At 35.9% G+C, this 17,958-nt stretch overlaps 2 protein-coding genes across 3 annotated transcripts; both read left to right on the forward strand.

Moving 5' to 3' along the window:
* Positions 1–8,919: 8,919 nt before the first annotated feature.
* LOC21396369 (centlein) lies at positions 8,920–11,722 on the forward strand. The gene is made up of 6 exons (XM_024168606.1): positions 8,920–9,440; positions 9,554–9,826; positions 10,530–10,687; positions 10,844–10,949; positions 11,076–11,201; positions 11,325–11,722. The coding sequence occupies exons 1-6, from the start codon at positions 9,249–9,251 to the stop codon at positions 11,460–11,462; spliced, it is 993 nt and encodes a 330-aa protein (XP_024024374.1). The 5' UTR covers positions 8,920–9,248; the 3' UTR covers positions 11,463–11,722.
* Positions 11,723–12,705: 983 nt separating this feature from the next.
* LOC112092436 (28 kDa ribonucleoprotein, chloroplastic) lies at positions 12,706–16,152 on the forward strand. 2 transcript variants are annotated; one of them, XM_024168594.1, is made up of 5 exons: positions 12,706–13,221; positions 13,338–13,436; positions 13,617–13,904; positions 14,080–14,231; positions 15,819–16,152. In XM_024168594.1, exons 1-4 carry the CDS (start codon positions 12,823–12,825, stop codon positions 14,200–14,202), a joined length of 909 nt encoding a protein of 302 aa, XP_024024362.1. In that variant the 5' UTR covers positions 12,706–12,822; the 3' UTR covers positions 14,203–14,231; positions 15,819–16,152. The 2 variants fall into 2 exon arrangements, with proteins under 2 accessions (XP_024024362.1, XP_024024363.1); XM_024168595.1 differs by lacking the exon at positions 15,819–16,152 and adding an exon at positions 15,667–15,798.
* Positions 16,153–17,958: the final 1,806 nt, after the last annotated feature.

Raw genomic sequence — 17,958 nt, forward strand, 5'->3', positions numbered from 1 at the left:
TTTTAATTAAAGATTCTGAACTTTAATTAAATTCATTATGAACATTGCTTTTTGATTATTATCCTTAAACATTATCCTCTCGTATATAACACTTATATACAGTGTTTAAGGTTACATAAATAATCATGGAATTTTCATTGATATTCACAAAATATTCATAAATATATGCACATAAAATAATGAATAAACTATTTTATTAAATAAATAATAAATATCCTATTACATCTTATGCTTCTAAGACACCATTCCCAACAAAGTATTCTTCCTGTCGTACTGAATGCTTGTTCGAATGAAATAGTAGAGACTGTGATCGAAAATATATCCATTGCCAATCGAGTTAGGATTGGCCAAGTTAATGCCCGTGCCCTCCACCATTGAACTAAGTTAAACGATTCTGCCGTACAGCTGACTACTAAGCCTTCACTGAGGTACGCCATAAGCTCGTTGAAGCTGTTGCCGCCGCCGCTGCCACTGCCACTTGTTGATGAAGATTCACTCACAGCTTCTGTTTGAGTTGTCTTCTTCTTCTTCTTCAACCCGAAAACATTCAAGAATGAATGCGGGTTTTCGTCTTGTTGTTGCGGTTCCTGTACTCTATGAGATACTCTAAACCTAATCTCATATTTACTATAGATCGAATATATTTTTTCCTTTATTATTGGATATTGGTCCGAACAATTGATGCCTAAAAATTCACCTAAGTTTTATAAGCCACTTTCTAAACCTTCTAATTTTAATCTAGGATCAAAAATAGTACCTAAACCATACAACAAAGGCAACTTAGACCAATATTTTTTAAATTTCTTTTCCATAGAATGAATATGAACTTTTAAGATTAGGTCCTCCCTATATTCACTAAATAAAATACTAATTCTTAAAAGTTCACCTAAAGCTAAAGGTGATGTTGGGTAGTATGTTCCACTAAGTTTTAAAGTAACTTCATGAAACCTACCTAAAAATTGATACAAAACTTCGACAATTTCCCAATCAAATTCGTCTATATGTCATACTCATAATTTTGCACACATATAGTTTGTTATGGCATCCTTATAGGGAATGCATTGTTGAAGCATAATGTAAGTTGAGTTCCAACTTATAGGCATATCTAACGCTAATGCTCTATGAGGTATATTTAATGCTTATAAAAACCTAAACCAATTTTCTTGTCTTTGGTTACTACCTTGAATCCATGCAAGACTATCTCTAATTTTTTTAATGTGATTACCCATTTCTTTTAAACCGGATTTAACTATTAAATTGATTACGTGACATGCACAACGTTGGTGAAAAATTATACCGTCACCGAATAAACTTAAATCATTTTCAAAGAACTCAGTTACTTTTGTATTGGCACTAGCATTATTTAATGTTATAGCCATTACTTTATCTTTTATAGGGGTGGCAATTCGTGTTAACAGGTCGTGTTCGTGTCGTGTTGAACCCCTCAGTTGACACGAATAGGTCTGACACGAACACGACATGTTTATTAATCGTGTCAAAATTCTAAACCCAAACACGACATGTTTATTAGCGGGTTGACACGACACGACACGATTAACCCATTTATTAAACAGGTCGTAAACGTGTCGTGTCAACCCGTTAAGTACCTGTCAACACGTTTATGAAATAGGTCATAAACGGGTCGTGTCAACCGTTAATTACTTGTCAACACGTTTATGACCTGATTATTCTCAACACGTTTGAACCTATATCATAACCTATTTCAAAACCTATTTCTGAATATGTTTCTCAACCTGTTTAACATAATGTTGAGTCATTACATAATCTAAGTTCAAAATTGAAACAAACACATTAGAGTCTCTAACAAATTAAAAAATAAACACATAAAAGTCTCACAATTTAGAAAACAAACATACATGATTAATAATTAAATATTTAAATAATTTGCTGCAGTGGGGGGACTCCAAGTGCATCATTACGTTTAGGAGAAATTGATCCCTGTGAGAAAGGCTCCTCTTCTTTCAATGAAAAGTTGAAGATATCTTGTGTAAGATCCTCCACCTCTTTATTGAAATCTACACAAAAACAAATATATATAGATACAAGTTAGTTCAAAATCAATATAGAAAAGATACATAATTTAAGTAAGTTTGAAACTACCTTTGTCTCCATATAACCAATCTCTTGTACAAACAAGTGCTTCAACTGTCTTTGGTTTGAGTGAGCTACGAAATGAATCAAGAACTCTACCACCAACACTAAATGTAGCTTCAGAAGCAACTGTAGAAACAGGGACAACCAATATATCACAAGCCATAGAAGCTAGTGCTGGATATCGAAATTGGTTTGATTTCCAAAAGGAAAGGATATCAAGATCCGCGGTCCTAGCCAATCTTGGCTCATCCAAATAAAGGTCAAGCTCTGATTTCTGTGATGCGATAGTAGACTCAACTGAAGACATCTCATCAAATTCCTACACAATGAGAATGAGATAGTATAAGAATACACAATCAGACATAAGCATAGAACATCCGCATTACTAATAAATAGAGAAATTACCTTGAATATAATATCCACATCATCATTTCCTTCTTTTTCCATCATACAAGTTTCAAAAGCATTGGTCTTTTGGCTAGTTGAATCCTTCTTTTTTTTTGTACTCTTCAAAAATAGAGTACAACGTAGTCCTCATTGATATGCATTCAACACAATCATCTCCATAAAGCTTTTTGTAACTAAACTCAACAAGCCTAAGCTTAAAACGAGGATCTAGAACACATGCTATAGCCAAGGTAAGATGGAATTGAGACCAATACTTTTGAAACTTGCCCCACATTGCTGTTGCCATATACTTTAAGTACTCATCATCACCTTCTAAGTATTGTTTCAACATGAAGCAACAATGCCAAATGGAAGGGAAGTACAAGTTGGCAGTGGGATACTTTGTTCCAGAAAATTTAAGAGTTGCATCATAGAACAACTTCAAAAAAGTTTTAATCTTTTCAACTTTGTCCCACTCGGCACTAGAAGGACAATGCTTGTAGTTTGAATCACTCAACTCTAAATGTTGAAATACACGGCGATAGTAAAGAGCACTTTCAAGCATAAGATATGTCGAGTTCCACCTAGTTGGTACATCTTGACACAACCCTTTCTTATCACCAATTGCAACTAACTTCACACAATCTAAGAACTTTTGCTTCCTCACTTGGGATCCCTTGACATATTTGACACTATCACGAATCTTAACAATTGAATCATCAATCTGCTTCAAACCCTCTTGCACAACTAAATTTAGTATGTGTGCACAACATCGCGTGTGAAATAGATCGCCATTATGTACAATAACCCCTTTGGCAACTAGTTGCTCCCTTAACATGTCAACTGAAACACCATTCGCAGAAGCATTATCCAATGTCACACTAAACACCTTGTTTTCAATTCCCCATTCACTCAAAAAGGCATAAAGTTTTTCAGACAAAGCAACGCCACTATGTGGGGGTGGCATAAAACTAAAGTTTAACACTCTTTTCTGCAAGTTCCAATTCTTATCTATGAAATGCGCAGTGAGACAAACATATCCATCACTAGTCAAAGAAGTCCATGCATCAGAAGTAAAGCTAATTCTACCTAGGATAGTCTCTAACATCAATTTAATTCGAAGCTTTTCCCTCTTGTAAAACTTTAAAGCGTCAGCCTTTGCAGTATTTCTAGAGACCAATTGAATTTGAGGGTGCAAGTACTGAAATATAGACCTTATTCCCGCATATTCAACAAAACTAAAAGGTAGATCATGCATGATTATAGCTGCTACAACCAACTCACGAAATTTTTCGGGATCATACTTACCTCCACCAAGTGTCACTGCACCAGTTTCTTGGGCAATGAGCATCTGCCCTATATCACGGTAGGAGGTTTTCAGACAATTCACAAGATGGCGTTTCAGATTACTAGTTCCGTACTTACTGTCTGCGAGGTACACATAGCTACAATGTTTGCACTTGGCCTTCAATTTCTTGTCCGGACCCAAAGGAAGATGTACAAAGTGACTCCAAACTTTTGAGGTCAGCTTCCTTTTTCTTTTCTGGAGATCAGTGCCTTGAATTTCGGTATGAAAACTCGACCCATCAATCTCTTCAACCTCAACATCCACACTTTGAGACTCAATGGACTCAAGATCAATTTCCATTGTGTTAAATTAATCTGCACAAAGCAACATTAATGGTCATAGTCTGCACAAAGATTTAAAGCATGGTTTGAAGAAAGATTGGGAACTTCAAAGGCATTTGCATTATAATCAACTCCAAGATTTACAAAATATTCAAATTAAAAATCCAAGGTTATTAGCTCAAAATCAAAATGTGACATCAAACGACTTAACGAGGTCATGTGTTATTGATCTAGACAGTGTATCCTATTCCCCTACATGTGTAGTGTGACTACTTAACCCAAAAGGGCTGCTTCAATTGCACTTTCATTTTCGTTGAGAAAATGAGAACCAACGGCTTTAAATCAAGGGCTGGCCTTAACTTGTTCTCCACATGCTTTTTCTTTCTTTCTTTTTCAAAAAGTTTCATTTACACTTTTAATTTTTACTTCTAAAGTTGCGTTATTATTGAAGATAGTTATTAATAACATTGCTGACCAAAGCTTATCTCTAGCATATAGATCTTGTACAATTACAAGGCTATCTATTTTATTTCGAGTTTGTCTAAGATTTCGTATTATTTTTCTATTGATCATCCTATTATAAGGCAAGCTTATTGGAAAAGCAGCCATGTCTTCTAGGTAGTTTTGACCAATTATTCATTTTTCTTTTAATTAGCTCACCCAACTCCAAGGTTATTAGCTCACCCAACTCAAGCACTAAAGAAAAAAAGGAAAGGAACAAATGAATATGTGAAAACAATTGTTCCTTCTGATTTACATTTCACACACTGAGACAACAATAGTCGGCTAGTTCCCTTAATTAGCTAGGCAAATAGTCATCCAAAACACGTTTCTGTTTTAACTGTCCCATTAAGTTTCTACCTTAATGTTGTCCCATTAGTTTGGATATCGAAAAAAAATTCCTTACCAATAGAATAAGATTTTAAATCTTCAAATCTCCATCACATTTCATTAAAATGTCAATCTTTTTTTTTTTTTTAGATATGCTTATGATATAACATTATAACTTGCGTCCTCTGTAAAATCCTTCAAACAAATAGAGTTCTAGCATTTTCGAATCAAATAATGTTGTTCATCACATTACACTATGTTAGAAAAAAGCTCGTTCCCATATATCAATGAAAAGCAAATCACAGATCATCAAACGGAAAAGAAAAGTTATGGGAAAAAAAAGTAAATTGAAATGAGAAATCCAAAGGGAAGAAATCCGAAATACCTGTTTGCTTGCAGCGGAGAAATAGGCGTCGAGTGGAGAGGAACGGTGGCGAGTGGAGAGGAACGGTGGAGAGGAACGGTCCCGAGTGGAGAGGAACGGTGGCGAGTGGAGAGGAAAGAAGGTGAGTGGAGAGGAAAGAAGAAGAAGAGGAAGAAGAAGAAACTGGCGTGAGGCGGTGGTCCGGTGGACTGAGGTCAGGCGGTGGTCCGGTGGATTGAGAAGCGGCGGAGAGGAGAGTTGAGAGAGAATGGAGAAGAGAAGAAAGTTTGGCTGCTGGCTGCTGGGTTTCATTTTGAAATGTGGGCGGCTGGGGTTAGGGAAAACAAACAAATTAGGGTTAAAAGTTGAATAATATATTAATATAATAATATTGAAACATTTTTAACCTAGGTAATAAATAGGTAATAAACGGGTTATATTATCGTGTTACCCAAATATGACACGTTTAATATACGGGTTATTGCGGGTCAATTACGGGTTGACGGGTCAACTTGAAAATGACCCGTTATTTAATCATGTTTCACGGGTTCGACCTGATTTTGACCCGGACCTATTTATGATAAACCCAAACCCGCTAATTTCGTGCGGGTTTCGAGTCGTATCGTCGTGTCGATACCCGGATTGCCAGCCCTAATCTTTTAGTCTAAATTCATCAATTACATTTAAAATTGTATTATATATTAAATCCGCGCAATGTGATCCTAGAACACATTTAAAACATAATATTCTTTTATCTAAATCAAATCCTTTAAAGTAATATCCGGTTACAGCTAAATAATCTTTGTTGGCAACGACAGACCAAATATCTGCTATTAACGCAACGCACCCGCTAGTCGAGTGTAAAAGGTTTATTAATGCTTCTTTTTCTTTTTTAAATAATTTTAATTAATAAATCTTTCCTAAGAGTAGTTTTTGAAGTGAATTGTGCATTAGGATTATGTACAACCTTAATATATCGTTGCAAATTAGGATGCTCTACAAAACTAAGTGGTTGATCTAAAGTAGCTATCATTTGTGCAACTTCCATACGATCTACTTACGAATCGTATTTCAAAGTGGTTAGACCACCGGTTGCACGATCAAAAGATAATTGTGTTTGGCAGAGTTCGGATCCGCCGGATTGGCTAAGCTTTTGAAGACACTTTTCGGAGTGTCTTCTCAAGTGTGTGGTGCCGTGAATAGTGTCACATTGTAATTTAGATAAACAATATTTACACTGAGATATATGTTTAGTGTTACCTTTATTGTCGATCTCATCAATTATGTCGAAGTGATCCCAAACTGTCGAGGTGCGCTTGCATTTCCTCCTAGAGGTTGCAACACTTGCAGACGCAGTCGCACTGGCACTCGCTGCTTCTCCACGCCCACCACCATTGCGACCACGACCTCCATTACGTCCACCAGGGCTCAGATTAGTAGATTTCTGTGTAACAAATTCATTAGTGGGAAATTACCCTGCTTCCATGTTGTGTTGGGCATCAACGGGAATACCACTATAACCAAAATGATCCATTATAAAAAAATAAGAGCGATTTGAGAGAGAGAAAGCTTTAGGATAATGTGATGGTTTTTGGAAAATTTTTGAAAGAGATTTGAAAGATCGAGAGAGATTGAGAGAAGTTGAGAGAGATTGAGAGAAATTGAGAGGGATTGAGAGAGTTTGAGTGAGAAAAATGTGTGGAGGATGGGGGTATTTATAGGAAAATTTTTGGGTTAAAAAATTGATTTTTTTCAAAAAAAAAAATCAATGTGCAATGGCTAGTTAGGTTTGGCGGGTCGGGTTTGAGCGGGTTTCAGGCGTATTCGAGCGGCAACGGGCAAAAAAGTAGCCGTTGGACGGGTTTTCGGGCATTCGGACAAATCGGGCAACTCGGGCTTCAGGCAAAATTTAGGTTTTCGGGTCAGGCACAACGGTCGGATTTTTGAATGTTTTTCGGGTAGTTCGGGCTTCGGGCGGGTCGGGCAGTCGGGCATGGCCGAAAAAATTCAAAAAACAACTCCAGCGGACGGCGGTGGGCTCCGGCGTAGTCTCAAAATTCGGGCTGCCCGAGCCCGAGCCCGAATTTCCACCTTGGACAGGCCGACATATGGGCCTGCCTGCCTTCCGAAGTTCCACCACTAAGTGGAAGTGAAGAGTTGCCCATAGCAAACTTTTCACTTCTGATGCTTTATGAATCAAATTGTTAACGACCAAAAAACTTAAAAAAAAATTTAAATTCAAGTTACAATTTTATTTAAATTTATGTTCATTTATAAAATTTGAGTTTAAACTTAAATTTTAATTCAAGTTTTAACTTAAATTTGAGATTAAAATCTAAATTCAAGTTTCTCTTTTAACACATATTTTTAAACTCAATTCAAGTTAATAAACAATATTTTTTTATTATTAAAAACGTCATAATTTTTTTTATTTTAATTCCGATTGCGATGATTTTTTTTATACATTCACAATGAAGAGACGGATAAAACCATACCTATATACCCTATTAAAATTTTTCATCACTATTGAGTTTTTATTAAAATACTATTTAAATACAAATTCAAGTTTTGACCCACTCAAACACAAACTCAAATAGATTTTCAATTCAAATCATAACTCAAATGTGCACATCTAAACACAAACTCAAGTCACAACTTCAACTCAAATTATAACTCAAATTCAACTCAAGATCTACACTCAAGTCATCATAACTCAAAAATATAACTAAACAAGCCCTAAATAATCGCACCCTATATCAGAAAATTTCTATTCTAAGTAATATGATGATTTTAATCAAATTAGAGATTGATTTAGGCCTCGTTTATTTCACTGATTTGAGTTTTTAATTTTAAGTTTCTACAGTTAAAAGCTCTCAAAAAATTTTACTATTTAACTTTTTTTTTGCTACAGTTAAAAACTCTAAAAAAATTGTCACGTCTTAACTCAAATTCGCAAAGTAAAGGAGGTCTTAGACTAAAAAAATACACGTAAATAAAAAATGATTCTAAATTATGATTCTGAATTTATGAACTAAACGTTATCAAAGAAACTCCAGTAGAAAAAATCTCTAAAAAAATCTAAGGGCCTGTTCTTTTAGAGTGTGACTTGAGTGTAGTTTTTTAGTTGAATTTGAGTTATAACTTGAGTTGAAGTTGTAACTTGAATAAAGTTGAGTAAAGTTAAATAAAATTAAAATTTAAAAGAAGGTGAACTTAAATAAGGCCCCGTTCACTTCGTTAATTCGAGTTTAGAATTCGAGTTTTTCTACAGTAAAAAGCTCTCACAAACAATCACATCTAACTTTTTTACTACAGTAAAAAGCTCTCACATAAAATCACATCTCAACTCGAATTCTAAACTCGAATCAGCGAAGTGAACGAGACCAATAACTTGAGTTTTAACTTTTTTTGAGTTTTATCGCAAAAGAACAACTTCTAAAAAAGGAAAACATATATTAAAAGAAAAAGATAAAACACAGGAGTTCATTTTTTTTTTTCCTTTTTCCACGTCGGACAAGAGGGAGACTCGTTGGAGCCTTTACAAGCGCGCTCTAACGGCTAGCAAAGGTTTTCAATTTGAAATCCTCAAATTCTTCTTTTCAAAATAAGAAATCCCCCAAATTCGTTATTCGTGAAGAGCCAAAACAGATATTTGATAACCCAAAACTAAACGCTTGATTTCCATTTCAGACGTCCTTTTCCCATATCTTCTTCTGTACTCCCCGAGAACTGGAGATCCCAGAGCTCTGTGCTTTTTTAGGGTTTCAATTTCTTCAAAGAAAAGGTTTTTTCGGTCAAACCCATTCGGAAATTCGAAGTTCTGATATATTGAAACGCGGTCTAAGAAAGAATTTCAGGTTCTTGCAATTGAAATTCTAGGGTTTCCATCCGATTGCAGATTTGGATCAATCTAGAGTAAAGAATGGAACTTCCGCAAGAAATCGATGATTACATCAAGGAATCGATTCAACACACGCTTGGCCTTCCCGTCTCGAGAAGCACCCTTGAGCTGAAGCTTCAAGCCTCTGAAGAAGCGCAAAGTCGGCTTCGTGATCAGTGCTTGCTTCTTCACTCTCGGCTTAAGGAGAAAGATCAAGCCATCGAACGCGCTAGGGTTTGTTGCTTATGTATTTTCCCTTTTTTTTTCTTTTTCTTTTAATGTTTATATAGAATTATGTGTGATTTTTGTTTGTATTTTCTCCTATGTTTATTGTATTGGTTGTTTAGGCGGAATCTAGTATGAGTGCGCTGGCTTTGAAGAAGTTTGTCGAGGAAAATCAGAAATTAGCATCTGAATGCGCTCATCTCTTGAACCAGTGTAACAAATTGGAAAAAGAGTGTTCGTTGTATGATAACGATAGGGAAGCATTGATGGATTTCGGGAATGAGGCTGATCAACGCGCCAAGGAGGCCGAGCTTCGTGTTCAAGAATTGGAGGAGGAGGTTCGAGGGCTGTCGGATGAATTACAGTTCTATAAGCGTCAATGCGAGGCTTGCATGGTAATCTCTTGAATCCATTCTTTTTGCCTTGCTTTTGCTAGTTTTGATAGGAAAAAAGGAAATGAAAATAGGATGATGGGTCAGAATTTTAGTTTGTTAACCTCAATGCTTAGGATGATATTTGGGTATTGAACTGGCTTGGAGAGCCCCATTGAATTTGATCTAATGAATTGAGATGTGTGGCTATCAGGTTGTGAGACTCTTAAATTGATGAATTATTTTTATTATTGTTAGATTTGATTTTACCCCTTCATATGAGATTTTATTACATCAGCGTGATAAAATATGCTCTCTGTTGTTCACATAAATGTGCTTGCTAGTGATGTAAATTCTGTTTAACTGCTCAGAAAACATGAGAATAGGTTACCAAAGCTCATATATTAAAACAATGTTGCACGTCTTTGAGATATTTATTGTCAATTTGCTTTTGCATTAGTATTTAGAGATAGGATGCTGTTGTAGATGAGCCATTTTAGCAGTAACTTTTGGAGAAAATTTAGTTTACCTTACGGAAGAGGCTGGATTTCTTTAGTTGCTTATGATGAGAGTGTTTGGATTTTTAGCCATAGTTGTTAAAATTGATTTTAAGCTTGTTATGAAAGTGCATTTCCTCCTATTTTCTCTGCTTGTAATATATTTGACTTCTAGGAGTGATTTACTTGTCTGCATTGCAAATGAGAGTGTTTTTTGTATTATGTTGAAGGTTGATTCATCTCTTCAAGGTGTAACTACCCAAGATAGTTTGCTAGAGTCTGTTTTAGCAACATTGATTAGTGGAGATGATGCTGTGCCTGGTCATGCGTTTCTGGAGGCCAATAGCAGTCATGAATCATGTCTAAGGCTGCTAGAGATGTGGAATTTGTGAGTTTATTCAAATGTAACTTTTACAATTTTCACCTGGATAATTTGCTGTTATGTATTAGTTTTACTTGTATTATTTTCACTACGATTTTGTGCTTTTATATATTAGCTGTGATGTCTGTTGATCTGTTCTATGGAAAATTTCCCATTTTGTAGCTTGAAGCCATCAACTCAAAAAGTCCTATCACTAGCTGCTGAGTTTAAGGCCCTAGAGAAAGATAAGGAACATCTGAGAACTAATCTTTACAGAGCAGAAGAGGAGGTGAGGAGCAGTGGAACTTCTTTTATTTATTTATATATTTATTTATTTTTTGACGAGTGCTTCTTTCACTGATTCCTTTAATTTTTCTTATGTACAAGTGCTTGAACCCTTGTTTTAAATATGCAGGTCAAGTTGTTGTTTGAAGAGAACAATATGTTGGATGAGGAGAACAAGAAATTACTGATGAAGTTCAACAAAGAAAGGAACCAGCATGGTTCTAGTGGAAAGCATGCGAGCAGTGCACCAGCCAAGGTGGGACAGGAGATGACAGCTTCTGTCACGTCTTTTATGTCCTTTTGCTCCTAGCTTTTTGTATTGTTTTGGCATGAATCTCTTGTTTGCAGGATCTAATCTTTCGTTTTTAACTCTTTGCAGTCAAATAAGCGAAAATCTAGCTCAAAGACGAGCAGCCTGATTGAGAAGAAGATTGATTTCAGTGAAGCAGATATGCCAAGACCACCCTTATCACCCTTGCGATGTAATTCACCTGACTCTAGAATGCATAAGAAATAGTGGGAAAATCCCTTGACAGCCAAGTTCTTTTCTCATTCGCATTTGCTAGTTTATTTTGTATTTGGGATGGTTAGTACTTTTGACATTGGAACAACAGCATTGTTGTTTGTAGGTATTCAAAGAAATGAAGGGGTGATTTTTCTCCTGTTCTTTTTCCCATTATTTTTGTTTCCATCAACTTCCCGAGGTGTGATGGGTAATATGATAAGTTGTTGAACAAAATTACAGAGCTGAATCTATTCAATATAGATCAAATCACATTGAGGTCTTTGTGACACAATCAATAATTCTATTCATTTTTAATTAGGTCTTGCTCTAGCCTCTTTAGGAGTTATTACTTGGTCGCTCAGCACATGTATTCTTTACCTGCTTATGCATTCATAGCACAAGACTTTACTACTCAAGCTGCTTTATATACTCATCACCAATACATTGCAGGATTCATCATGACAGGAGCTTTTGCTCATGGAGCTATATTTTTTTATTAGAGATTTCAATCCAGAACGAATGAGGATAAAGTATTGGCAAGAATGTTAGAGCATAAAGAAGCTATCATAAGAAATGAAAGGGTGATTTTTCTCCTGTTCTTTTTCCCATTATTTTTGCTTCCATCAACTTCCAGAGGAGTGATGGGTAATATGATAAGTTGTTGAACAAAATTACGGAGCTGAATCTATTCAACATAGATCAAGTCACATTGTCTTTTTGACCGAATGATAAACTCATAGGTTTGCAAAACTTTGCGTCTCCCATGCACAAACATAAAGGACTCTAAAAGTAATTTTTGTTATTATTATTCTTTTAGGATTCAGGATGGAAGTAGAACCACTGCGAAGAGTGAATTTCGTATAAGTTGCGAAGAGTGAATTTTGTATAAGTTGCAAATGCGCTTGGGAAAATAAAATATAAAAAGAGGAGAATAGAGACAAATACTTATTTAAATTTTTATTTTTATTCTTGATTGATATTTTTTTAATTAAATAATTATATTAGTTAAAAATATACTAATAAAAAATAAGAAGTAAAAATTAAGGTCATCCATAAATTTAGTAATTTTCTCAAACTTTCTTAAATGATTTAAAAGGAAGACCAAGGCTTTTTTTTAAGGGTCAAAGGGACAACTTCCGAACATGAATCGTCTCCTTTTGGTCATCAAAAGGCCAAATAAAGCCACGTCACGTCATCATTTTCCCACAAACAAAAACGACAAGTCGCATATGATATTTCCATTTGGGCCCAAAAATATCCCTTATCCAAAAACCATCCTCCCAAAGACCTCGGAGTCAGAAAACCAAAGCAAAACTCTCAAAACTCACATACAAACTCCATCTCCTATAGCTTCAAGGATTCATCAAAGCTCATGGCTTTACTTCGCTCTATCTTCTCTCCATCTACGACATATTTCCCAGGCGAAGAACAAACCCATTTCACACCTCTTTGTTCTCTTCAAAATCCACACAAAAACACTCTCTCCGTTTCTTGCTCTCTGTCTTGCGTCTTTCCTCTCTCTCACACCCACAACGCTCCTTCTTCACGCCTCATTAAGTCCAGAAGAGATGGAACCCTGGTTTCACATTTCTCTTCCACCGCTCAAGAGCAAGCTCTCGAGTCTCCTCCGGCGAGCGAAAGCGGAGAAACTGGCTCGGAAACCGAGGAGGTCCTGAAGAACAGATTGTATGCCCAGAACGTTCCTTGGAATTGTACCCCCGAAGACATTCGTGCTCTCTTCGAGAAGTACGGGACTGTCGAAGATGTTGAGGTTTTTTCCATTCTCTATGTTGAGGTTTTTCTGATGTGGGTTTTCTTTTTCTGATTTTGTTTTTGCTGAATTGGTTCTGAAATGGGTTTGTGTTGGTATGTTTTGTGGTGGTTAAGCTTTCAATGTTTAATAAGACCAGAAACAGGGGATTGGCATTTGTGACAATGGGTTCACCTGAGGAGGCTCTTGCTGCTCTCAATAATCTGCAATCGTATGTAAGCATATTTCTGGTTTGGTCACTCTAAAATAGGATAGGAAAGCAATTTTGAACTGGGAAATTTAATATTTTTATGATTGGAATTTGGAACCTCACAAAACTATGCACTTAATGTTTGTTTTTCTATTTCCTTTGTCAGTTTGTCTAGTGAAAGTGTAACCTTTTCTTAACGATATAGGAATTGGACGGTCGTGTTATAAAGATTGATTATGCCAGATTAAGAAAGAAGAAAGTTACCACTCCTATGCAACCTAAGCCAGAAGTGACATTCAATTTGTTTGTGGCAAATTTGTCGTTTGAAGCAAGAGCTAAAGATCTCAGGGAGTTCTTTAATTCAGAGGGTCATAGTGTTGTTTCTGCAGAGGTTATTTTTCATGAGAATCCAAGAAGATCCTTGGGATATGGATTTGTGGCATTCAAATCCAAGAAAGAAGCTGAGGCAGCTCTTTCTGCTGTTCAAGGAAAGGTGAGTTTGGCTTTCTGATCGCCTTCGTGCTTAATTTATCTTATTTGTGGTCTGTGAACATGAGCAAGGGTGTGATTAAAATGCATTTCCATTTTTTCAAGAAATGATTCTTTTAGCATCTGAATGTATAAGACTTTTTTGAAATGAAGATTCCCTGAAAAGCTTTTGTTCTTAGATCTTTATGGGAAGACCAATTCGAGTGGCACGCAGTAGACAATTTGTCAAACAACCAACTGGTGAGAGTGCAAAGACTGAAGATACTTCGACAGAGTTAAACACTAGCACTGATCAAAACTAGAAGTGAATTTTTCTCTACTACGACTTATGGTACTTTCTCCACCTCATGTTTAGTGTTTTTTTTTTTCCTTCATTATTTAGGTGGCAAGTTGTTGCCTTAAACGAAGTTATATCGATAAATGACTAACATAGCTATACATTGGTGTGACATGTCTTAATTAAATTTGTTACTCGTCCACTATATCTTGCGACCTTTTCTGATAAGAAATAATCCATATACTATACTACCTAAAGCATAACTCTTTTGGGGCTTGGCTTATTTCAGTGTAGTGCCTCTATCAACGTTGATCCAGTTTAATCACTTGAATGGTGTAATTAGACTAAAAGGCTGCTATGGTGAGATCATAGAGCTTTTTTAAGTTAGAATCTGTAACTGCATTGAGTATGCTTAGTAGAAACCATATCACCAATAAACTACTTCTTGCAGATTCGTTTATAACCCTAAGTAGGTTCTCTCTCTCTTTTTTTTTTTTTTTTTACCGAGTCAACAAAATCCTCCCGAAGGTACGGTTTATGATCACTTAGTTGACAATGGATCGCATATTACGGCCTATGTTTGTGACCCTTTTTTTTTTTTTTTTTTTTTTTCTGAATCTTCACCGATAATGTTAATTCCGTCTCATCCATTTCAGTAAGCTCTGAAACCCACCGAACCATGCCAATTACTTCCCCTCTTTCCTTTCTCACCTTCTTTCCTAAAGCACGTTGTATCTTTGTCATTGCCATATTTAGTTCGTAGTTCGATGTTACTTGGTGGGGTAGGTAGACTGGGGAATTGAAAAGGGAAATTGGTCTTTGAACTTCATCTCGTTTGGTTTCTTGTTCTCTTTTTAGGTGTTTTTTTGCCTCTCCATTTTTCTGTTAGATTTGTAGGTTTTTTTTTTTTTAATATAATTTGATAGGATCTGGTACAAAACAGTCACACAAACAGCTTATAGCAAAGGAATTTGATCGATCCAAGTAGTTTTGAATTAAGTTTTCTATTAAGAGAAATGGAAATATAAGGAAATGGGGTATTTGAGTGACCCTTGCACTCCCTAGAGCTAATGCTCAACTCTTTACAGAGAAAACTCAGAGAAATGATTGATGCCCTCTCACTCAGCTTCCCTTCCGGTTTTATTCCATACTACTCCTAACTAACTAACCGTCCCTCCTCCTGATGCACTCACGCAAATTCTGCTCCCCTCAACGTCCTTCACCCCTCTTCAGCCTGCGTAGCCTTGCTGATGTCATCTGCTTCCTCACCCCCATCTCCTGCCAACTCAGCAACACACTCAGCACTTTTACTTCCGTCATCATCCACTGCCACATTCCGCCCAACCTTTCCTCCACTCGCATTCCTCCTCTTCCGAGCATAAGTAAAACACAAAGGGGACCTATCATAATTCCTGTTTCTTTACATTTCTATGAAAAAATATTCTGCTAATAAAAGGCATTTGAAACCTCATTTTTCCATCTCTTGCAGGGATCTGTATGCACACTTGCACTTTGTACTTCATACATTCTTGAGCGGTGCTTCATTTGTCTTGTACACTGATATGCTGAGATTGCACAGGCAAAACTTTAATATTCTTATACAACCTCTACTTTTTTTACTCTTATTTTTTTCTTTGTCAGAGCCGTGGAAAGAGGTGGGGGTAGAGCAAATACAAGCTGCGCCTGCTTGATGTGCTATAATCTTGGTTGGTCTTATTCTTACAGATAAACCATTTTTAGATGAGCTGTAAACTTCAACTCTTAAAGTTTTTGGTTTATAGTTTTATCACTGCTATCATATATGATGTCTCTCTATTTTTTATAGGACATTAGAAATGCATTAGCGAAAAATAAAAAGGAAAACAAGGGTTATCAGTTGTGACTCCATTTCTTAAAATTTAGAGATCCTTTTGATGCTGATATTTAGTCAGTTGCAAGTAGTTAAAACCCAGATTAGTATTTATATGACACACAACTTTAGACCCTTTGCTTGTCTTCTGTCCTCTAATTACCGTAAGCCAAAATCCAAATGGTGGATATGGCTGTTGATAAAACGAAAGATGAACAACCTCTGATTACTTCTCCGCCTTTACAAGCCCAACTTTAGTAGTTAGCCACCCTTTTCCTGTATACAATTAGAAAGGAAGCTTGAATCAACATTCTTCGTACTATTTCAACAAGTTGGTTATTTCAAATTGGAAAATGCTTGCAAAATAATTATTTTCTTCTGAAGGAATACGAATTCTACTAAAAGAAGGAAGGCGTCTTTATTCGATTCATTGAACTTTAGGTGCTACCATTATTCAAAATATGATGGTATGAAAAGACATATATATCTAATTATTAGCGCTTGGTGCCAAAATTACAGAAAGCGTAAACATTAAGGAAAGAATGAGAGTGCATTTTGACATTGAGATTTCATCCACAAATATTAGGTACGTGGTAAGTGGTAATAATGCCTCCTTAAGATCTTTTGGACTACTTTTCGTTTGAAATGATGCGGTTTGCGTCCAAGTATGAGAACTGAGAATTTTGGATCGCCTACTTTTGTCTATTTCTTATATGGGACCGAAGGCAATGATATTGACCACATAGTATTATTTATATTTTCTTATTTGGTCTTTCTAGAAAAATTTTTGGATTGTCTACTTTGGATCATTTAATACCCGTTTGGTTCATAAATTTGAACAGAAATATAAATTTTGTGACAGAGAACATTGTAGCAAAAAGATTTAAATAGTAATTCGAACTTATGAAACAAACGGAGTATTAATGGACAAAAAATAGCAGTTGTGCAACACAAGCAAGTTTTACACTTCTATTCATCAAAAGAAGAAAATTGAGGCGAGCAGTCTCTCTCTCTCTCAGTATCTATTGGGGATAAAATTAGCACCAAGATCAAAGCCATATACATGGACAACATTTGGAGAAGTTAATTGAAATCAACTGATCGCAAGATCGACTCGAGAGACATCGTCAACGATGACAGGAGACCTTTGTGGACCACCACAGATAAATCAAGAAAAGAAAGAAGGATTTTTAGAGGTCACAAAATCCAATCTAGTCAGATCTGACATTAAAGGCACGAATCAGATCAATACTGAAGAGAAAAGCTACCAAGAAACAAATCAGGAACCAAGGAATGAGAAAATCAACTGAAGAAAGAGGAAATTGATCATTCTCCAGTTGACAGTGAATTAACTCAAAGAAAAAGGGAAACTAGAGATCATCTCTATAAATAGGGAATTAAGATCACGAATTGGACATGGAATTCATCACATACAGATCTCATATCTTGAATTTACTCCCTCTTTCTCTCTCTCTCCAAATTCTCTCTTTATATCCCTTCCTCTTGTCTCTCCCATTCTTCTTCTTCTTCTTCTTCTTTGTAATTGTACTTTTAATAAAATATAATAAAATCCCGAAACTCTACAGTGGACGTAGCCTTCACATTAAAGGTGAACCAGTGGACGTAGCCTTCACATTAAAGGTGAACCACTATAGTTCTGTGTGTTCATTTATTTTTTCACATTTCACATTCTCGTTTTAGCACTCTATTGACTCTAATTGACTCACTAATGCAATCGACACTCAAAAACAGTCATTGGTTCTCTGAACAAATTTAATTGTAGAATCCGACTTGTACAGTATCTACAAAGTAATTAATGTCTCATTCAAAAAATTATGAAATGATCACTAAACTTTTGCATTATAGTAAAAGCTCAGATAATAGCACAAAAAGGGCATTCGGCCCCATTAATGGATCTTAAAGATCCTAACC

The sequence above is a fragment of the Morus notabilis genome, unplaced genomic scaffold (assembly GCF_000414095.1).
Source record: "Morus notabilis unplaced genomic scaffold, ASM41409v2 Scaffold61, whole genome shotgun sequence".
Lineage (NCBI taxonomy): Eukaryota > Viridiplantae > Streptophyta > Magnoliopsida > Rosales > Moraceae > Morus > Morus notabilis.